A 21,842-nucleotide genomic window follows, 5' to 3' on the forward strand; every position below is an offset into this window, starting at 1 on the left:
GAATGTTTAATGAGCAGTTATTCTGCTCATTTCACAGCTTTTTTAGAATGTTTTTATTGTTTTCTTACATATTTTGATGCCCCGTCCCATATGACTCATGGGCCAGCATCCATCTAGGGTGCCGGGGGGAGTTGGTGTCACTGTTTTGCTCCTAGCAGGCTGAGAGCAGCTTTTTTCTGCTTCCAGCAGTAGGAGCAATCTACAGCGTCCCAGGAGTTGGGGTCCCTGTGACACTATAATAAATTGGGCCATGGGGATAAGGCCCATGGGCCATTATTTGGCTCAGAGAAGGGGTCTGCACACCCTCTCCCTCTTTTAAAGGGTCTGGGAGGGCCAAAATCTGAACAATGCGCCCCCAGACCCTGGCCCACACCAGTAGGCTTTTAGTTATAAAGGACAGATCGGTGGTACAGTTTTTCTTAAAAAAACATTTTTGGTCCACTATGCCTAGAGGGTCAGGGTATCCCGAGTATCCCTACCCTGCCCCCCCATTTGTTCTGTAATACTTGTTTGAGGACACAGAAATTGAGTCCTCAAATCCTAAAATGGCTGCCACAAAATACTTCTTGATTCTGTGGCAGCCAATCAGATCTACTCTTTTGAGTTTTTTGGATCCTCATATCCTCCATTGCTGGAATACACATACATTTTGAACCAAAACTACTGAACAGATTTTAACCAAATCAAACAAAAGACACTTAATGGTTAAAGATATTGGGCCTGATTACAACTTTGGAGGAGGTGTTAATCCATCCCAAAAGTGACGGTAAAGTGACGGATATACCACCAGCCGTACTACGAGTCCATTATATCCTATGGAACTCGTAATACGGCTGGTGGTATATCCGTCACATTTGGGACCGATTAACACCTCCTCCAAAGTTGTAATCAGGCCCATAGCATTCTGCCAAATATGGTACAATTCCTTTCAGCCATTTTGGCTGTAGCTGTGTCTTAAGTTCCAATATGAAATTCCATGGGGAAAAATTTATTTTGTAAGCCCTATTTTCCTCAGCTCCTACTTGACATGCTGTGGTATCTACATGTACTTCTTCTCTTCTAGCTGTGGAATGTGATTGAGTATAAAGAATGTTGGGGTGAGGGGATTCTGGAGAGAGAGAGAACCTGGTGGAGAGGAGGAAGGAAGAGGTTGTGATTAGAGCTGTTCGATCTATCGTTGTGGATGAGATGTCAAATTTGGACTTAATAAAATCTCATTGACACATTCTTCTATGGATGTTATTTTCACACATGCCACTGCAAATCTTTCCTTGAAGGAACTGAAGTGGATGAGGTTTTTTATTTTAAAGGTTCATGAAGGTTCATCAAGTGGTATAAACGTTATTAGCAAACAAAAAAGATGAATTTCCTAACTATAAATACTCAATGTATATAAAGGTCATAAGCGCATCCTAGTAGCATCTTTCTATGTTTTTCATAAATGTCAAATCAACAGCAAAGACTATCTCCATTTTCCTTGAAATTAATGTTTAAGGAATATGTGTTAGTGTATGAAGAAGAGGAAGATAGTGTAGGGGTTCTGATTTGTGTAATTTATTCCTTTTGTTGAAAATACTCAGTATTAACATACATTTCTGGGAAATTTTGGTGGGACAATACAAATTTATATTACAAAAAGGTTGGCTGTCATTGAGCTTGTTAACTAAATATATATTGCTATTCTATGAATGTCACCCCGAGGGCAGATCCAGGGGAACAAGTGGATTGTGCCTAGATCTCTGCCTTTATAGTCTAATAGATTTTCATAATAGATGTTGTATCCTATGGACACAAAGACATTCAAGATGTGTGAGGATGTATCTGTGAGCAATGTTTCTGGGATAAGGAGTTCATCAAAGTTGTGACTTGTGATGGGATCAGCAATGTCTAGTGAGTGAAGCACTGTAAAGCAGAATTTGATAAGAATGAGTTGGCATGTGCTTGGTAATTTCTGGGTCCGTAGTGGTTAGGGGGATATGAATGATGTAGGTTATGTGTGTATGTTCTGTCATCCCTTATGACCTAAGCTGCCAATCCCACATCTGGTATCAAAGATGTCCTAAAAGGGAAGAGCTGTCAAAATGCCAATCAAGAGGGAGAAAGTGGGGAAGAATATTTGCACAACAAAATAATGTGTTGTGAAAAATGCACAGCTAGCCAGTAGTAAAATGAAGTGGCCATCTGGGGAAGAGTGGTCATTATAGTGTACTGGGCAGGGAAAGCACATTGTGAAAGTGGCAAGCAAATGAAAGAAATGGGGAAAGAAGAGGAAGGAAATGGACTGTGAGGTGGGGTTTGGAAATGGATTCAAGGAGATTTTAGGAAGACTAGGAAAGGGCCAAAGAGGAGCAGAAAACACAAATGGGGAGGAGCACAACACACTGGGAAACAAGGGAGAAAGCTGGAAAGAGGAGATAGTCCACGGGCAATGCGTGCTAGAGATGAGGAGAATTCATAGTTGGATGGACAAGGGAATGAATGGGTGATTGGGAGGAACACATGGATAAAAGAAGATGGGGCACAGACAATACACAGCCATTGATGTAGAGGAATGAATGAAAGACTGTGAATGAGAATGTAGAAAAAAGGTGATGTTGCAGAGAAAATAAATAGACATGGAAATGTGAGTGTAACTGGAGGCATATGCACTAAATGGGGTGTTCAGGAAATGCAGAATAGTGGAGGTAAGTAAACAACCTAAGTTCAACATCTGCAAAATCTGTTGCACCATAATTGTCAGAGCTACTATGAGGCCACACTAGAATGCGACATTATCTCACAGCCTCTAAGGGCATCTAATTGCAACAATTAGTATCTGTGGGAAAATGGGTTGTTAGTTGGGGAAGATAGGAGTCCTTACTAAGTAATACACCCAAAGGTGTGTCATGTCCAACACATAGGTTCACAAAATAAACCTGGGCTAGGCAAAGCCCCTGTTGGCTATGACAGAGAGCAGATAAGCTTAATTTAAAAATAGGTGTGTGATGTATTAGCAGTACCTCAACAATACAAATCTCACAGCAAATGTCTAAACTTAGAGAACATTTTACTAAGACGTATGACACTACAACAACTAAAATGCAGTGAGGGGAACCAGAGATATGAATACAGTAAGGGGAACCAGAGATATGAATCTTTAGGGTTTTTTGGAACAAATGCCAAAAACGTAAAGCACCAATTGGAAGTTGGTGTTCACGGTTGTCTGCAAAGGAGTGTCAATCACATACCAGGTCATCCCAGTCTAAGACTGTACCTGATGATTTAGTCTCTCAAATGAAAGTCAAGACCCTCCAGTGAAGCAAGCTGTAGGCTATATCCGGCAAATTCCTCTTGAAGTCAGATAGCCACTGGACAAGGGGAAATGAGAAAAAAAAGTCCCTGAGGCAATTCTTCTCAATTTTTCAGCACACCCTGTTTGTCTAACTACAAACTATCACACAGTGCACTATTCTGAATAAAATCTAACTTGGCAAAATGCTTCTACCCTTGAACATTTCAGATGTTCCAGCCCCGGGTGTGTTAAGGGAAATCTGCAGTCTCCTTCTCTGTTCCATTATATAGATTCTAGGACCAGAACCTCTTTTCATTGAGCTGGTACCAAGATGGCGACAGTTGGCCCAGCAAAAAATGGAGGATTCTCTGCCCTAGGTTTCCGATTACACTCAACTATGAATGGGCAGGCCTCCCCTGGTCACTTTCAAGTTAATGACGTTCGTGAGCCCTCCCCAATTGTCCTTCCTGAGCTCAGGGATGTGACATACCTTACAGCCAGATTCTCTTGCCAAAAGGCTTAGGCCACTTTTTCCACTCTGGGAGCAGTTTTCACACCTCATTACAGGGAAACACTGGCAGGGGCCAGCTGCAGGGACATTAATGCTAAGTAGTTCAGAGAGTTTGGGGTAGAAAAAGTCTAACTTTGTAAAAGTTTATTTTCCTAAATTTTAGTTAAAAAATTCCATCCACATCATTGAATTAGATTGTTAAAATATATTCCAAATACTGGTTAGCTCATTTTTGTAACTTAATCCAAACCCCAAAAATAGTATTTTAATCTGAACTTTTAAGCAAAAATTGCTTTTGGGGCAAGTCGCTATGGGTATATGCCAAAATTTAACTCTGGTCTCTATGCCCTGTAAATAGTAGGCAGCCTACCTTTTGGGCTTTAAGGCTGTACTTATGTGGTCCTTATTTAATACTTAACAGGAGTGGTTTTTTTCTGTCAAAAGGGGTGATTTTGACAGGTCTGCATGGAGGTTTAAAAGATGCAGCAGTCAGGCTGCACAAGTATGCCTGAAGCCATGTTTACTTTGACATTTTAGTGGATAGCACAACATGTGCTGCTGTTCACCTGTGACATTTAACTTCTAATGCCATTAGTGTATTTTCCTGCACCATGCACTATGGCCTTACTGGAAAGTTAAAGATGCTAATTTGGAGTTAGCCAATTCTGTCATGTCTTAAAGGTCAGAACACATACACCGGGACTGGAATCTGGAAAGCAGTGCCCTGTGTCCAGAGGTAAAAAATCAGGAGCATCAGTCCACAAAAATAGGCATGAGCATGCAAAATTGGTACTTTCTCACTTTATCTAGAATGAGCATGTGGAAGAAGATCATTCAGAGGGGATTGCAAACTGTAATTTTCCCTGCAATTCAAACATATGGCCATCTGAAGCGATCAGTGCACTTATTTTTATTAATCTCTACAACAATAGCAATCTCTTTCTTATGGACTTTTCCCTTTACATATATAGCTTATGCTACTTCCCCAGTTATGTCTGTGGATCTTTTAAAGTTGTTAAGAAAGTAAATCAATTTAGTCATTAGACTATAGCGAATGGAGCAAAAGTGAGAGAGCAGCAATTCGTATTAAATGAAAAATGAATTTTATACAAAATTATAATGTTTCTTTGTTAGATTTGTGCATTAGTATTACTTATCTGAATATAGATTGAGATATGTTGATTGAGATCCTAAAACTGTTTCTTTAGAGAGGTAATTAACTTATGTTCTAATCAAAGCCTGAATACATTCAAAGAGTGCTCTGTAAAGGTACAAATCTAATCATGTCTATTCTTCCCTCTGCTGCTTCTTAAAACAATTAGTTTTCAGAGTCAATGTTCATTTTACATTTAACAATTGTTCCAAACAATTTATTAGTAGTTGTATTGGGAAGTCCAATGGTAACTTCTAGGTTAAAGTGGAACACAATGTCGTCTGGTCTAACCTTTGCCCTATCATAGATAGCACTAGGCATAATTTTAGCAGATGGAATAATTTACACATGACAATTATGGGGCGGTGTAATATGATAAAAATTATGTTCCTTCCTAAAGTACTATGGCCCGTATTTATACTCCGTTTGCGCCGAATTAGCGTCGTTTTTTTCGACGCAAATTCGGTGCAAAACTAACGCCATATTTATACTTTGGCGTTAGACGCGTCTAGCGCCAAAGTATGGGCAAATAGCGTCATTTTTTGGCGTGAACGCCTTCCTTGCGTTAATGAGATGCAAGGAAGGCGTTCCCGTCTTAAAAAATGACGGCGACGCAAATGCGTGGTATTTATACTCCCGGGCAAAAATCACGCCCGGGAGTGGGCGGGTCAAAAAAACCCGCATTTGCGCCACTTTTTAACGCCTGGGTCAGGGCAGGCGTTAAGAGTCCTGTGGGCTCAAAATGAGCCCAGAGGTGCCCTCCCCTGCCCCCAGGGACCCCCCCTGCCACCCTTGCCCACCCCAGGAGGACCCCCAAGGATGGAGGGACCCATCCCAGTGAAGTACAGGTAAGTTCAGGTAAGTATAATTTTTAATTTTTGTTAATTTTTTTGGGTGGCATAGGGGGGCCTTATTTGTGCCCCCCTACATGCCACTATGCCCAATGACCATGCCCAGGGGACACAAGTCCCCTGGGCATGGCCATTGGGCAAGGGGGCATGACTCCTGTCTTTACTAAGACAGGAGTCATGTAAATGGCGTCTGGGCGTCGCAAAAAAATGGCGCAAATCGGGTTGAGGCGATTTTTTTGCCTCAACCTGACTTGCCCCATTTTAAGACGCCCTAACGCCATTTTCCCCCTACGCCGGCGCTGCCTGGTGTACGTGGTTTTTTTCCACGCACACCAGGCAGCGCCGGTCCGCTTGCGCCGGCTAACGCCATTCCATAAATACGGCGCCCGCATGGCGCTTCAGAATGGCCTTAGACGGCGCAAAATTTTTTGACGCTAAACTGCGTTAGCGCAGTTTAGCGTCAAAAAGTATAAATATGGGCCTATATTTATTTTGTGTGATTCCATTGGAATTTGAGAAATCTTGGTTTAGGAAATTGGATCAGTTGATAATGTGGTTTGTTTGGTCATATGGTAAGATACGTAGAGCAAGTAAATATATGACACTATCAAGGGAAAAGGGCGGATGGTCCCGTCCCAACTTTAAACTCTATCAGACGGCAGCCACAATGCAGTATATGCAACCTATGTTTAAAAATGGATGGCTAGTAAGCGATGGGGAATATGTCCCTAGTATCTATGATGTACTAATTGGCCCTGCTGCAAATGGGGCGATGCTTAAGCTTTTGGAGCCCAGCTATTTTAAGAAAGCGCGGTTTAAAGTCCTCTGGGCTGCTTATAAAGTCTGGGGTCTGTGGCGAAAGAAATGTGGGCTCGGAAGATACAATTACTATACTTTGATTAAGGTCAATGGGGGTGATTCTCACCCTGGCGGGCGGCGGAGGCCGCCCGCCAGAGTTCCCCCCTCCAAAATACCGCTCCGCGGTCGAAAGACCGCTGAGGGTATTTGGGGATTTGCACTGGGCTGGCGGGCGACCGCCAAAAGGCCGCCCGCCAGCCCAGTGCAAATCATCCTTCCCACGTCGACGCCGGCTCAGAATTGAGCCGGCGGAGTGGGAAGGTGCGACGGGTGCAGTGGCACCCGTCACGTATTTCAGTGTCTGCAAAGCAGACACTGAAATACAAAGTGGGGCCCTCTTACGGGGGCCCCTGCAGTGCCCATGCCATGGCACTGCAGGGGCCCCCAGGGGCCCCATGACACCCCATACCGCCATCCTGTTCCTGGCGGGCGAACCGCCAGGAACAGGATGGCGGTATGGGGTGTCAGAATCCCCCATGGCGGCGCAGCAAGCTGCGCCGCCATGGGGGATTCCCAGGGCAGCGGAAAACCAGTGGGAGACCGCCGGTTTTCCCTTTCTGGCCGCGGCTGAACCGCCGCGGTCAGAATACCCTGTGGAGCACCGCCAGCCTGTTGGCGGTGCTCCCTCCAACCCTGGCCCCGGCAGTCCATGACCGCCGGGGACAGAATGACCCCCAATATGTTTCTTCCAGAGATTTTCCATGATAATATCATGGAAAGGTGGAATCAACAGGGAATACAAAGATATTGGGGGTTATTCTAACTTTGGAGGAGGTGTTAATCCGTCCCAAAAGTGACGGAAAAGTGACGGATTTACCACCAGCCGTATTACGAGTCCATTATATCCTATGGAACTCGTAATACGGCTGGTGGTATATCCGTCACTTTACCGTCACTTTTAGGACGGATTAACACTCCTCCAAAGTTAGAATAACCCCCTAGGTGATTTTATTGAGGGTTCTACAATCACCACATTTGAAAATCTTCACTGGAAATTTGGATTAGCCCATACGGGCTTTTTCAAATATCTACAAGTGAGGGATTTCATTCTTCGGAAAACCGGTGGTGCAGCGGGGTTTGTAAAGAACTCTTTAGTATAAATTATGATTTCCTCTGATAAGAGCATGATACGATCAATATATGCGAGACTGACTGATAACTTACCCGACGATCTGGCAAAGTATAACCAAAAGTGGAGCGATAAGCTGAATGATTTCAGCATCTCTTCAGGAACAACATTATAAAACAATATTTGATCTGTATATCACGCCCGGGAAGTTAGCACAATGGGGTCGGGTGCAAGGAGTGCACTGCCCAAGATGTCAGTTACATGGAGTGGATATAATTCATATGTTCGTCACCTTTACGAAACTGGTGAACTTGGGTGGGAAAGTGGAGCAGTTTATTAAAGACGTTGCCAGATTAGAAATTGAACTATCACCGGGGGTGGTTATACTTGGGGTTTCGGAGCGAAGTGAGTCATTTGCAAGTAAATTTCTTTTTATAGCTATGTCAGTGTATCGATTGTGTATTTCTTCTGCATGGCTTGATCAAATGCCCCCTACATATCAAAATTGGTTAAACCGCTTTCTCGCAATGTATCAGCTGGAACAAGCCCTGTATGAGCGAAAAGGGAGACGTAAAGGGCAAGAAATATGGGGGGTTTTGGGTAAATGGCTAGCAAATAGGAAATGATTGTACGGCGGCATTGTATATGTGGCTAAATGTTCTTTCGTTTCTTTTGCTTTTGATTTCCGATGAATTATATATGTGTTTTCTTGGGTACTGAATTAAAAAAAAAAAAAGGAATCCAATGTCATTAGCCTTCTTTAGAACAATCACATACCCATAGCTTTCATGAGAATGTCAATAATTTCGGAGCATCACATACTAAAAGAACTAAAGTGTTTTCCACTGTGCATTGAGATGCAGCCCTTTGATGCTTTAATTGATAAGCTTACAGGGGCATTAAAACTCATGTGCAGTTTATGCAAAAAAACAACCTGTTGCAAAAGTTATTTAGTGGGTTTTTGCACCTTATTGGTAGGTTTTTATCCGTTTCCCATGCATTAAGCCCACATGGTCTCCGTTTATATTCTACATTTCCAAAAAACAGTTACTCTCTGGTTGAATGTGAGGGGTCAAAAGAGTGTAACTGGGGCTGTATTGCGTACAGCACTCTTGAGCCATATTATGGTTGCAGGCTCAGAGGTAAAGAGGACTTTAGGAGGTGCAATGACAGTTCACCATAAAGAGGTGGCAGCCTGCCAGTGTGCCACCTGTGAGCAGGTCTCTGGAGGGGCAGCTCTCTGCAGGCGAGTGCAGTCACTCACTGCACCTATCTGTAGTTGGCTCTCTGTCCTGCTGTGAAGTGCAGGCGTGTGCAGCCAGAGCGACTGCTTCAAGCAGTCTCTCGATCTTTCACCAATGCTCTGCCCCCAGGGCATGAACAAGTTTGCAACTGCGCTGGGAGCACATTCATTGTATTAAGGTGCATTGTCTTTGTTTGTACCCTGAGCACCAAATTTAAAGGTGCCCTGAGACATAAACCAAAACAGTGCACCCATTACATAAAGCAGGAACGGGTGTTTGGCTCTTAACTACGGCTCCTGCCAAAATAGATGCAAAAATGAGTTGTGCCCTGCGGTGCAGGTGTAAAGGACAACTTTGAACTGCAATAATTTAACATTTACCAGCACCAAACATGTAGTTAATTGTGACGTAAAGTATTTTTAGAACTATTCTCAAATAATGTTGAATTGTATATTGTGTTCTGTTTCCAGCTGATAAAGGAAAAAATTCTAGACCTGCTGGGCAAAGAGGATGAAGAAAGCAGCCATGATGAAAATGTGGTAAGAGCTGTGAGCATCCAAATATGTAATACAAGCAAGCTTTGGCTACCCACCATTATCCTTAATGACCGTCAAAACATTTTCTTTGTACTGACCTTCACAACTATTTTGTTGTTATATGAAGATATATTTATTGCAGTTTGTTTGAAAATCTAAACTGCTTTCACTAGAGTTTTTCAGTATGCCACATCACTTGAAAACAGAGATGTAACCTAATGGTATGTTTACGCATGGGTACAAACAAGGAATCATCAGCCTAGCAACTGAAACAAGTTCAAAGCCATTACTGAATAATTATGTTAAATTTTAGGACAGCCATTTTCCTATGCATAAATTGTGACAGAGAGTGGTGCTGAGGGCGAGTATGATACTTACATATGCCACAGCAAACTGCATCACGCAAAGGGTAGAAAATGTTCCCAGAGGCTCACTGTTTGATACTAAAGCTGCAGTGAGTTTACTATGATGATATATACACAGATAAAGCAACTTTTGATAGCCAGGCATCTTAGAAAAGGAATAGGTCCAACCATTTCTCGCATAGGTTGCCTCATTTAGAGTGGGTTCCTGACAGCAAAGCTAACCCTTTCAGAAGAGCTTCTACCAAAGACCAAGACATCATACAGCTTCTCTATTAAGAGCATTCCCATTGAACTCCATATCCATTGGCTTTTTCTCTAGCTGGACCCAATGTGTACCCCAAGGTAATCTCAGAGAGGAGAAGTACACACATGTTCCCTATGTACCGTAGAAACTACTCCACAAATGTTTAAAAAATCGTTTTGAATCCCAAACGCTTGGTGTATCTTCAAGTCTTCAAGAAAAGTGCAGATATATAAATAGATGTCAGTGTTTGTTTTTCCTGGAGCATATGGCTGAAAAATAATTTGAGGAAAGGAGCACACCTTAACAATGCTATACTAAGTTCGAAATGTTTGGTTTAGACTGTTGCTTATTCTTGGATAGGAGTGACAGTTCTCTTTGTATGGAAAGTCTCATATATATTATCATTTTCTAGCATGGAATATTTCTTTTGCTAGCTTCTTTATCAGTGTTATTGATAAGATCCTTCTTAAAGTACCCTGTTAAGAGATCTGTGTCAAAAGTAAATTTAGTCTTACCCTTAACACTTCCTTTTATAAACCACTTCTCTGTCCGTGGTGATAAAAGATGTTAAGATACATAATGGTAATAGACAATATTTGTAATAAGTTATTATTTATTTACTTTTGTACTCATTTTTCATATCATTGACAATTCTTTCATTGAATCGGTGTGAGCAACTTTTCAAAATATTGGTCCACTTTTACGAACGCTTTCATGTCTTAGATCTGTATACAACTGAAGACTTTTTTGGCTTTTGCCAAGCTGTGTGCTGCAGTCAGGTAACACTCTACTTTTAGTAGCACCATGTACTAAGGCCCATATTTATGGGCTTTGAGGCACAAGGAAGTGCAGCAGGTAATCTTGCTGTGCTGCCCTACATCACAGGGAAAGGGCAGGAATGTGCAATACTTATCCAATAAGGCATTTTCCTGCCCTCTCCCCTACACTGGGGCCCTTTTGGCAGTCTATTGCCAACACAGGCAAACTTGTTCCATGGTGCAAGGGTGCCTGCATTGCAAGCAGGATTGTTTTTGTGCAGGAAAGGACACCTTCCTGCACAAAAACAATCCTGAGAGTTTTTTTCCTCTTTTAGTGTGAGCTGCAGAATGTGACAAACATAGAAGGCGGAAATAAATGAGGAGAAATAAAGATATTTCTCCTCATTACGCCTCACCTGGGGAGGCCTGTCTTCTGGTGCATTCCCAGGTTTACAAGTTCTTGTGAATCTGGAAATACGTCAAAATCCTTGGATGTTGTGTGAGAACACCCACGCACCACCCATGTAAATGCTTCCCTGGTGCAGAGTAATGTAATGCAGTGATTTCCACTGCGTTAATTACTCTAGATTTATGAAGCCATGCAGGGCCATGCAAGGTAACCTTGTGTGGCTTCATAAATCTCACTTAAGGTTTGCGTCACTCTTGCACCACATTGCATACTGCAAGAATGACATCAACCAGGCCATAGAATGAAACATACACAGATTAAAAATGTGCTACCTCTGGACCTAATTAATGGATCAGCAGCCCATTCAGGTGCAGGGTTAAAATAGGGGCAGGCGAGGCTTGGACATGTCAGCAAACCGCTGAGACACTGTAACTGTCAAAAACGTACATGATATGTATAATGTTTCCAGCGGCAACATAGGGGCAATTACATCAAACGGATTGCAGCCCAAAGCAAAATGACAGCAGTATTGCAATGAGACGCTGCCGTTGAACATCCCTTCTGCAGAAGTTCAAGTCTACGCAGAAGCCTCTGTGGGCAAGTGCTCAAGTGCTTAACTAACATGCAGTGCCCTGTGGCCCAGAAATGGGTTTGTGGTTCTCAGCGGGGTGCCAGTGGCAGCGCGAGACCCACGGCCCCATGGCAGGGCAACAACATGGTTCAACCTCCTGCTTTCGGGGCGGCAGAAGCCGTGGCCTGAACAGGAATCAAAACACTTATGTGGTGTCTGGGGCAAACTACAACAGCATGATCAGTCATGCGGAACAAACAGGTAACAAATCAAAGAAAAACAATAAGCATTTCCATAAATTGGAATCCAAAAAGCAAAGTATAAATACACAGGCTATTCAGAACAACACTCCGTTGAATAGTACAATAAAATTGGGTTAAATATAGACCAACAATATCTATCAAGGAGAGCAAAGTGCTACCTATCTTTTCGAGGAGCAGCACTCAAAAGAGCAAGAATGTTCTATACTTTGACTGGTTAGGTGTTGCTAATGTTCTGTTCTAGATTGTATGTTTATGAAGAATAACATATTTTCAAGTGCATTAATGCATAATGGCAGCCTTTGGTTTTGCAATGAAATTTGTTACCTATGGACCTTAATAATGGATCAGCACTGGTTCAAATCCATTGGTTTCCTTCAGTGTTATTGTAAAGTATGGTCTTAAATCATGGGCTTTTCCTTTAAATATTTTTTTTTACATTCTTAAATGGTTGCTCATCTGTCCTTTGCCTAGGACCAACATGTTCATTTTGTGGTGTGCACAGCAGGACTAAAATGGGAAAATTTAAAGAACAGTAAAAATGTTCTAGCCTAAAAAACAATTATATTTTTCCTGTTGGTTTCTACATGGTATGACATATTTACAAGTCCTGTAACCTTGTTACGCTTCCCTTCACTACATGGAAAGTGCAGAAATGCACAGTATCTAGAACCATTGTCAGCAGGATTTTTTTGTCTAGGAAGGAGCTCCTCCCAGCACAAGAAACAATCATGGGAGGCATTTTCCTCTTTCTTTGTGTGTGCAGAATGCAGCATACTTAGAAATAGGAAACAACAAGGAGCAATAAAGGGATTTCTCCTTGTTGTGCCTGTCATTGAGAGGCATAAAATTTTGATGCATTCCCAGGTTTACAGATTCTTGTAAATCTTGGAATGCATCAAAACCCATGTATGTTGCATGGGAACACCCACTGCAACGTCCATGGTGCACCTCCCTGATATAGTGTGAGGCAACAATGGAACTTGCCTGCATTGCCTTGCACCAATTCTACCTGACCATGAAAAGCCATGAAAGGTGTCATTGTGTGGCCTTATAGATATGGGCCTGCACTATGCGCCACTGGTGCTTCACAAAAAGTGACACACTGGAAAATATGCCCCAGAGTTATTAGACAGTTTCAGAACTGCAGCAGTTCTTGTTTCCCAAGAGTAGTTATGCAACTACTATTATTATTATTGTTATTTTTAATGTTTCCAAATGTAGGGGTTGTTCCCTCACGATTTCTATGGATATGTATTTATGCCTGCCATTAACATGAGAATTAGAGAACATGTCGATGGTGGAAAGATGACCTACATGGGTTTCTGAATGCCCACAAACTCTCAGGTTTGTGGATGTTCACATACTTTACCAAGTCTTCCTCAAAGTGACCAAATTCGCACATGTGCATTATTATACCACCTATACCTGTGTAATATTACGTGTAAGTAAAAAAACTTTGTGAATGTGAATGAGTTTTAGAAAGACATGTTAATTTTCACTCTCAAAACATGGCATTTGTACACATAAGCCAAATGTAGTTATAGAAAAAGTTGTACCCTTTCAATAGATGCAGCTCAACATTTTCCTTTCACACCTTTTTATGTAGACCTCCTGCTGTTTTTACTACTCATAATTTGTTTCTCCACATCTCATTAGATATCAACAGGCTCGCTAGAATTAGTTGACTGGCTTTTTGTTTCGTCCTCCATAGTTATTTTTCATAGAAAAGACCCTCTTCCTAGGAGTTATACACTTGAAGTCTGTTTATGTATTCGAAGTCTGTGTGTCATTTTTCAGACACAAATACACGTTTATTGTCAACCTCAAACTAGTAGCTGCCATCTATAAAATAATGTGATCCTCATCACCAAGTTACGTTGAAATATCCATTTTGGTAAGAAAAGGACCTGGTATTCCACGAAATTCGGTCATTTTACATTCCGGATTTACTGTACCCAGTTGTTTGAAGACATATTTGGTCAAACCTCTAAACATTTTTACTTGGAAAATGGTCCGGTTATAAGACTTTTCATGTGAAATCGAACTGGTATCACACGTTTCTCCAGCAATTACCAATTAATCATAGGCGGCATTTCGGAACATTACCTCAATTTCACATCTTAGTGTGACTTTTCAACGTGGAGTCAGGAGTTCCAGGAGCGAAAGGTCCACATTCATCCGTGTAATTTAGTGACAGTGGGTACAGCTAGAATTATCTGAACGGATGAAAGTTTTGTACATAATTTCCGGTATTAGTCTGTTTTCTTACTCTTATTAGAATAGGGCTGCAAAACCATAGGCCACCTTGAAGATGAAGAACATGTTACTTGCAAGGGGGCATACAGAAAGAAGCCGTCATTTCTCAGAACGTGTTTAAGGGTCACATGACACTCAAGCTTTCTAGCCTCTCAGATGGTTCCAAGGGTTAGAGTAGGGTGCATGGGCAATTCTGTTGATTGAGTGACATTACTGATCCAGTTAAATCACACTATTTAGTTCTGCCCAGTGACGACTTACTGGTTAAACAACTTGTGGTAATTTTGAAACTTTCCAGAACATAATGGGCCATGTATACAATTTACTGGTCGCAAAATACTGGTCACACTTTGCGGCTATTAAAGGATATATATATTAAGAACTGACTTACTAATACGTCAGTTCTTTAAATTCCAAATTGTAGTGTTTCAGAATCCAGCCTACCTCATGCACATCTATGAGCTAGTTCACAAATTACGACTCAGGCCACCGCAGGGACAGAAGACCTCCTTGTATGTAACTGCTTTTTAATAAAGTAAACTTTTTTTTTTTTTAGAAAAGGCACCCCTTTTTCCTTAAAGAAAATGGAGCTGTGTTTTAAAAAAAAAAATGTTTACTGTTATTTAGGAGGACCACTTACACCTCTTAAACAAACTGGGTTTTTTTACATTCAAAAAGAGGAAGAGGTCCTGAGGGGACACTTTCCCTTTTGTGAATGGGTTATCACATCTTTTGAGGTGGTGGCAAATTATCAATGTTTTGCAACTGGATTTTAGTTAGTAAACATTGACCCATTATACACCAATTCAGTATTTGGAAGGGATGTTCACAATATCCTCCTTCCAAAAACCGAAAAAGTATTTATTTGGAATCCCATTATGGGAGTCAGAACAACTTTTCTATTTCCTTAAGTGGTATTAATAAATAAGAAAATCATTTTAATGGTCAAAACTCTGTATTAGAGCATTTGTGGCTGTTTAAATGCTTAGTACTTTTGGCCCAATATGGCTTTCATGTTTTATTTCCTTGTGGGCATTGATAGTGACATCACTGAACCACTGTCAGGAAAAAATGTTTATTCAGGGATATCTATAGGCAAAGGTGTCTGTTCACAAAAGTATTTATTAAGATTTATGACAGGAGTACTCTTTTAGATATGCTTACATGCCTTTGTGAATCTGCCCTAAATGTTTAACCTCATATTATATCCTGTATACAGTGCTTAATTTGTGCTTGTTGTTTCCAGTGCTGAGCACCGGCACTTATTTTTCAGAGCCGGGCTTATTCTTCTGCCACAAGCATTTGCTACAACCAAAAGACACACATGGGAAAGATGGAGGAAGAGAAAAACGAAAAAGTGTCACAAAGGAGGGAGAAAGTAGAAAGTTGCAAGAGAGAGTTGAAGGGGCAGAGAGTGGCTTTAAATGGATTGAAGAGGCCTGGGATGGCTTCAGGATTACGCTACCTCAGTATTTCGTGTTCGCACATTCAATTGCAGCAGCCACGTGTTTAAGAGGAGGGCTTTGGGCACTGGCACCTTTTTATTTACAAATTTAGCACTGCCTGTATATAATATTCTATTATTAAAGTACAATTGGAGTAACACTTTAGATACTCCAAAATGCCTTTAAATATAGACTCAACGGGTCTCATTAAATATAAGGTGACTCTTTTATGAAATGGATTTGTTATATGGAAACAGGCTGAAAAGTCTATAACAATACCGTATTTCAAAGCAATTATTACTGTTTCCAGATTGTTAAGATCTTTTCTTTTTTAAGTATTTATAGAGCACAAACTATCAACCCTACTGGGGTATCTTTACTCCAAACCCAAATACTAGAATTCGTATACAAAGCCTAGAGCAGAATACCTTCATAAAAACCCCACAACATCAAGAATTTAGGAATAACAAGGCATTTAGGAATACCTTGGAATAAGTAGGTTTTCAGTAGTAACAGAAGATTAAATATTTGATTCTTTTGGGAGATGAAACAGAAGGGTATTACAATTCCGGAGACAGAAAAAGCACAATCACCCAAAGAACAGCAGTGCAACCAGGAAATCATGAGAGATGAGCTTTTGTCAGTAGATTGTAAAAATGGGCCTGAGGGTACCATGCAAAGCTCTTAGTCAGAGCAACTCATTTGCTAAATACATGGCCTTGTGAACAAGTCACAGGCATATCGAACAATGTATTATTTATCATGAAGCCAATAAAGGGAAAACTATGTTCCCATGATGAGGTTTCTGGCTTTCATGGCCAAACACCAACAAGGCTGTGTATTGTGGGAAATCTGAAACTTTTGAAGCAAGTAGTCCTGTAACACCAGAAAGTCCATTTGCAATATTTGATCCCAGCTGAAACCAAACCATTTAGAATTGTGATCTTATGCAGAAATGAGAACAGAGGAAAAATTATCTTTATAGTGCAAAGTTAGAACAGGCAAAAACCTCAGCATTGACCTGGTCACAGAGGCTAAGAGCAGAACCACTCCTAACCCTTAGTTTTTTCACACACTGGAGCAGTTTGAGTTTTGATCTGAGAGATACAGGCCAAAATGAGCGAATTCAAGAGGGTGTAGCTCTCAGGGAAACCAAGACTTCTTGTATGTCCACGTTCAAAGTAATTGTGATTAGGATTCTGAAACATCCATTGTTTCACTTTGGATAGGTAAGAAAAGTGTTTAGAGGTAGTTTCATATGGATTATTTGTGAAAAATGACCAATAGGAAACAGTAGAACCATTCAGATTAAATGAGTCCTGCCAGTGGGCCCACGTAAAGGTTGAATAACCATAGGGAAAATATTAAACCCTGGAGGGCCCCGTAATTTGAAGTCCATACTGGCTGTCCACATTTATCTGGAATGATGTATCAGAAAAAAGCTGCTAAACTTGAGCACACAAAACTAACACTGCTATTCAAATACCCCTTTCCTGAGAAGTTTTACAAAATCAATGTTAGAAGAGCTTAAAACTTTTTTTAATTTTAACACCCTGGATTTACCAGACTGGATGGGCTGTGGTGCTAAATTTCAATATAGATTGCTATTGCTTCAAAGAGGGTTACTTTAAAAGGAATCCGGGACTCATATGTCAGTTTAAAAACATGTACAGTCGTAGGCCTAAACTATGACTAATTTGTCGCATTGCAAAAATTAGAAGTTATCCATTGAGGACAGTTCTCATTGGATTGGTCCAATCTGGATTCAGAACTCAGTGATGGGTGAGGAACCCGTAATTGTATTTGGCAGCAGGCTGCTAAATGTGATGGATAAGTGATAGCCCTTGTTGAGGGCAATGCCTTTAGAACATGCAACCCTTCCATCTATATGTATTGAACCAGCTGTGCCATCCACCTTCATGACATGCCATGAGAGGCAACACACTCCTAACTTACTTTGCATTATCACACTAACTAGAAGATAAAAGGCAGGCACTGGGCAAAGGTTCCACAATAGACGGCTTCCAGTGAACCCGCAGTTTAAATATGCAGGCACGAAAACGGCTGACAGGCATTACAGAGAGTCTATTAAAAAGTTAAGCTTCCAGTCTAATGGGAATGCCTGCTGGAGGTCATAGATAGATTTCTCATGATATCCTGATGTGGTCCTGTCCTTCACAATTTCAGAAGTAGTAAGTTCTAAGACAGAAAATTTTTTTGCAGGCCATAGGAGTTATCAGTCACAGTCACCACAACACAGGTACACTGTTTCAGAAGTCTGATGTTTGGAACTGCTGAAATTTGGTCTTTAATCATAGTCAAATTACCTAATGCTGGCTGATAGTCAAAACTAAAGTGGAAAGGTTAATTAGAATTCTCAACACCATTCTCTGTATCACCAATGGGAGAGGCACTACAAAGAAATTGCAAAACATAGGTTGAAAAGGAACCACAAACCACTCCTCATGCCTCGGAAAAACAATTTTCTGCATCAATTTTTCAGGGACGTTTGAATGGATACAACTGTCTCAAGGAAACACATACAAACTGATTAATTGGTGGAACAGAAGAAAAACACAGACATAAGACAAATATAGTAGGCCACAATCCTGTGTCTTTATGCTGGTTACGATTTTCCAAAATTTAACAACACTAGGGAAATTAATTGTCTAGTCAGAGATATTACCATGAAAGTAGTAGAAAAAATGAGATCACTCATGACTGTTGTCTTTATTTTTCTAAAGGATTTCTTCATCATGTGTTTGAGATATTTGAGGCAGGTCTGCTTGGGTGATTCTCTGTCAGCTTTACTGAATGCTGCCAATGTTTAATGATGGTGTTTTAGGCTTTCTGAAATTACTATAATATTCAAATATCATCAGAAGACATTTGTAGGCATTATAACATTTCTGACTGTAGCATACTGTTTGGATAACTGAACATTTAGGCAGCTACAAAGTCACTAGCAGAGAGGTTCTTACCAATCTCTGATGGCAAGACCTGTTCCCTGGATTAGTACTATACTGTATTCTTATTCATGGCAATCATGGCAAGTCCTACTTGATGGTTAGATCACACTAGCACTAACATTATGACATTATGAATTCTGAAGCATAACTGCAGGCTGTAGCATGTCTTTGGAGACTTGCGTCCAGGCACCAAATAAACAACTGAGGCAAGTCCATGTGAGGTCATCCATGGCCCATCTGAGAATTGCAGCAGTAAAAGAAGGATATATACATATATTATATACATATATGAATTAAAAGAACTATGTTCTTCTAACTACAAGCCTAACTAGAAGCACCATGTTTTGTAAAACAAATAAAAACTTTGAAAACCTATGGTAGCGGTCTACCTTCCTTCTATATGTTCAAACACTGCTTCCTTTGGAAACCAACCATATTTAACCTTTGCAAACATCAAATATTTCTAGATTTAGTTATCTACTTGAGCACAAAAGGCGATTCCTCAACTTTTCTTTTTATCTAAGGACATCATTTACACCCCAGTTGGCCACCTATTCCCTGATGAAGGACCGCTTCCTCTATTGTGAGATCCTTATCTCCCTAGATTGAGCTGTTACTATTGTCTGAATAACTACTGATGTGGTGGTTGCTCTGAAGGCTGAAGAGTTTACTGAATGGGTTCCATGTTGTTTTAGCCCTGTTCACAAGCTATTTCACTTCTCAGAACAAAATTCCATAGCAGGTTTTTATTTTTGAAAAACTTAAATGAAAAAATGTCCGGAACATAGTGGTTATTGTTTGGTTTCTAAATTAGGTTGGCATTATGACCTGCCTCCTAGGTCTATGTTTCCACTAGTGAGCTCCACTGTGTATCTCCAATGAGGAAAACCCTATGCTACCCCTTCCTTTAAATGAGCAGGGAAAGCACAGTTTCAGATGGGCAGGTGAGCCAATGAAATATGATGGTTCATATGCTCCCCCAAACAATAAATGAGTCTCAGCATCATTAGCAAATGTAGGCTGTAGCTGACAGCAGGACATAATTTAATTTAAGTATGGGCTTAATCAACTCCAGTCTGAGTTTCATCGATTCCATGATTGTATGCAGTCCATAGTGATGGCTGCCATAAATAGATCAGTCAGCTGCCTTTGACACTATAGACAATCATATTCTACTTTTCCACCTCAGTCATAATATCTTACTGAACTGGATAAAAGCATTTCTGATGCACTATTGGCAGCTGCTAGCACTAGCAAATAGTATACTATTATTTGGAGTTCCACAGGAGTGGATTCTTCATCCCTATGTTTTAAATTTCTGAGTCAACCCACTAGCTATTTTGCTTTTATCCTTTGAGTATTTTGCTACAGTTTTGTCAAAGTTAAAAAAGTTCTGTTAGAAGTAGAGAGATATGTTGATGTGATCATTGCCAACCTTCAAGTATGTCTAACATCTGTAAATACCTTGATGACATATACTGAGTGTTAGCAGCAAAGAAAGTGTACCCCCTTTCAACAAAATCCCCAGGACTCTTGAGGAAGTACTGGTACATTAAAATTACTCTTGCTTATCATTAAACCTAAATTTAAGATGGTCACTCAACATGTGTCTTCCAAATATGTACACTAATAAGATTCCTGTTGTTCTCCTCTTTATCTCATAGAGTGTCAAAAGTTAATTAATTCATTTATTTCCCTCTAGCTATTGTAAGTCCATTTGGGTCTTTCATTGACATTGATACATAGGCTCCAAGTAAGTACTCCACAGCCTGAGTCTCACTGAAGTTCAATAGAAAGTATCATAGTAACTCACCTCTGGCTGCCTTGCACTCAATGCCATTTGAAGATTGCATAAAGCACACGGAAATGTTTCTGTTGTGTAAGGCATTGTACAAAGCGTGTACAACTTCCTTGGCAGAAAAAATCAAAATCTATAGCCCTGGCAATCCTCTTAGTTCATAAAATAGTATGAAACACTGTTTCCAGTGTTCAAAAGTTCTTGTTTTAGCAGAATTATTTTTTCAGTCCAGGCTGCTCAGCTTGAAACATACTCCAAGTGACATGATTGAAATAGCTGAATCTCATTATATTTTGGGAGGCTATATATTATGCACATGTCTCCTTTGGTTTTAATTCTCTGGTGTCAATGATTTACAATGTGCCCAATGCAATTACATGACATTTTAACATGAAGATGTATCCAAAGTATTGTGATGAACACAGGTACTCTACCAACACCAAGAACACTGCTGTAATTATTCTCAAATGCTTGGAATATTCTTTGCAGCACACCATACTTTTCTTTGCTTTTTATTTGCCAAAATTGTTTCCTTTTCTTGTGTTTGGAAACCATGGCTCATCAACAGGCCTAATTATTGTATTTTAATATATCCTTCACAGTTTTATTATGTTAATTGTTTTGTGTTCTTTGAATATTGTTTCTCACCTTTCTGTTGGTAAGTGTTGGCTTCCCAGTATCCGAAGGAGGGACTAGGCTCCAGTTACTGATTATGATGTTCACCTATACCTGATGCAGGAGCTCACTTAAGGCTTGCCACGCACTGCTGTGCCAAAGGCAGTCAAAGCAATCCCCTTCTGCCCAGCCAGACTGGCTATGTGCATGGCATGCATGCTGCCTCAGACACTAGCTATTCACTGAAGGATCCTATCCATCACTGCTAATGTGAAAAACTCTGTGCAAGGTGCCCCCAGGTCATACTGAAGTATGCATTCAGTACATGCCCCTCAGTTTCTTTTCCTGTGTCACTACCTTTCTATCGGAGAAACCTTCAAAATATCTTCTGATCCATCTCTTATGTGCTCTTTAAAAGACCTGATCACCAGTAAAACATAAGCATAAAACCTGTGGTCTTCTCCAGGAACATGGTTACATGATATATTATGTTTGTTTTTAAAGCGCACTATCACCGCAAGGGTGATAAGGCACTTCCATGGTATGTGTGGATAGCCTTGCCAACGCATGATAGGTTGGTTCATTGAAAAGCCAGGTCTTTAACTTATTGCAGAATTCAAGAAGAGAGGTGGAGGCTCTGTTGTGGTGTGGAAGGC

At 40.6% G+C, this 21,842-nt stretch overlaps 1 protein-coding gene across 1 annotated transcript in view; it reads left to right on the forward strand.

Annotated features, from left to right (window-relative positions):
• Nucleotides 1–21,842, forward strand: part of ASIC2 (acid sensing ion channel subunit 2) — a 1,882,574-nt gene that overhangs the window by 1,838,116 nt on the left and 22,616 nt on the right. The window contains exon 9 of the mRNA XM_069238055.1: nucleotides 9,428–9,496. Within this exon, the coding sequence (XP_069094156.1) occupies nucleotides 9,428–9,496 (69 nt within the window). The remainder of the gene's footprint in view (nucleotides 1–9,427; nucleotides 9,497–21,842) is intronic.

Source organism: Pleurodeles waltl, chromosome 6, assembly GCF_031143425.1.
Source record: "Pleurodeles waltl isolate 20211129_DDA chromosome 6, aPleWal1.hap1.20221129, whole genome shotgun sequence".
In the NCBI taxonomy this organism is placed as follows: Eukaryota; Metazoa; Chordata; class Amphibia; order Caudata; family Salamandridae; genus Pleurodeles; species Pleurodeles waltl.